The following is a 746-nucleotide window of genomic DNA, read 5'->3' as shown; positions in this document are numbered from 1 at the left end:
GCACACAGCCCAGCGGAAAGCTGCTGGGTAGGCACAGCTGGTCCCTGCAGCTGCACGAGCCCACGCTGCAGGCTCTGCTGGGGAAGGGCTGCTGCACGAGCAGCCTTTTTGGGCTGGAAATGCAGCTGTGCCCTGCCCGAGGCTGCGTCGAGCACCAGGGCCTGTGCTGGGGACAGCGCAGGGCACAGCCGCCCTGGCACAGCAGGACAGGGCAGCTCTGCCAGGCCTTGCTGTCCCTCTCAGCTGTCCCTGGCATCTCACAGGGCACTGCCACAGCATGGAGGGGCTTTGGGCGCTCGGTGTGCTGCTGCTCTCCTGCCTGCTGCTGCCCTGCCCTGCGGGGAGCCAGACCAGCCCCAGCCCTGACCAGCGTTTGCAGATGGACCCCATGGAGGCACCGTCCCAGCACCACGCTGCCAGGTGAGGGGAGCCCAGGACCAGGGTGTTTCACTGTGGGGGCCAGAGCAGCCCTGGTACCACAAAACTCACCACTCTCTGCCCTCCCCAGGGCCATGCGGGAGCAGAAGTCTGGCGGTGCCCAGGAGCTGCCCCCATGGACCCGCTGCGTCCGCTGCTGTGAGCCATCCAACCAGCGCTTCTACCCCCAGTACCAGCCCCTGCCCCAGATCAACATGACCATCCTGAAAGGTGAGGATCTGCTGGGACTCCGTGCCCAGAACCTGCAGCCTGGGCACTGGTCTGCCATCGCCCCAGGGCCAGCGCAAAGCTGGGCTACCAGACGCTGG

The 746-nt window shown here is 66.9% G+C and overlaps 1 protein-coding gene across 1 annotated transcript in view; it reads left to right on the top strand.

Moving 5' to 3' along the window:
* Positions 1-277: 277 nt before the first annotated feature.
* The window catches only part of LOC104500971 (complement C1q tumor necrosis factor-related protein 1-like), a 1,464-nt gene continuing 995 nt past the window's right edge, over positions 278-746 (top strand). Inside the window, exons 1-2 of the mRNA XM_010144700.1 lie at positions 278-420; positions 509-648. Coding sequence (XP_010143002.1) covers positions 278-420; positions 509-648 — 283 coding nt within the window. The remainder of the gene's footprint in view (positions 421-508; positions 649-746) is intronic.

This window comes from Buceros rhinoceros, unplaced genomic scaffold, assembly GCF_000710305.1.
Source record: "Buceros rhinoceros silvestris isolate BGI_N320 unplaced genomic scaffold, ASM71030v1 scaffold30851, whole genome shotgun sequence".
NCBI lineage: Eukaryota > Metazoa > Chordata > Aves > Bucerotiformes > Bucerotidae > Buceros > Buceros rhinoceros.
This window is presented reverse-complemented; position numbering and strand designations above follow the sequence as displayed.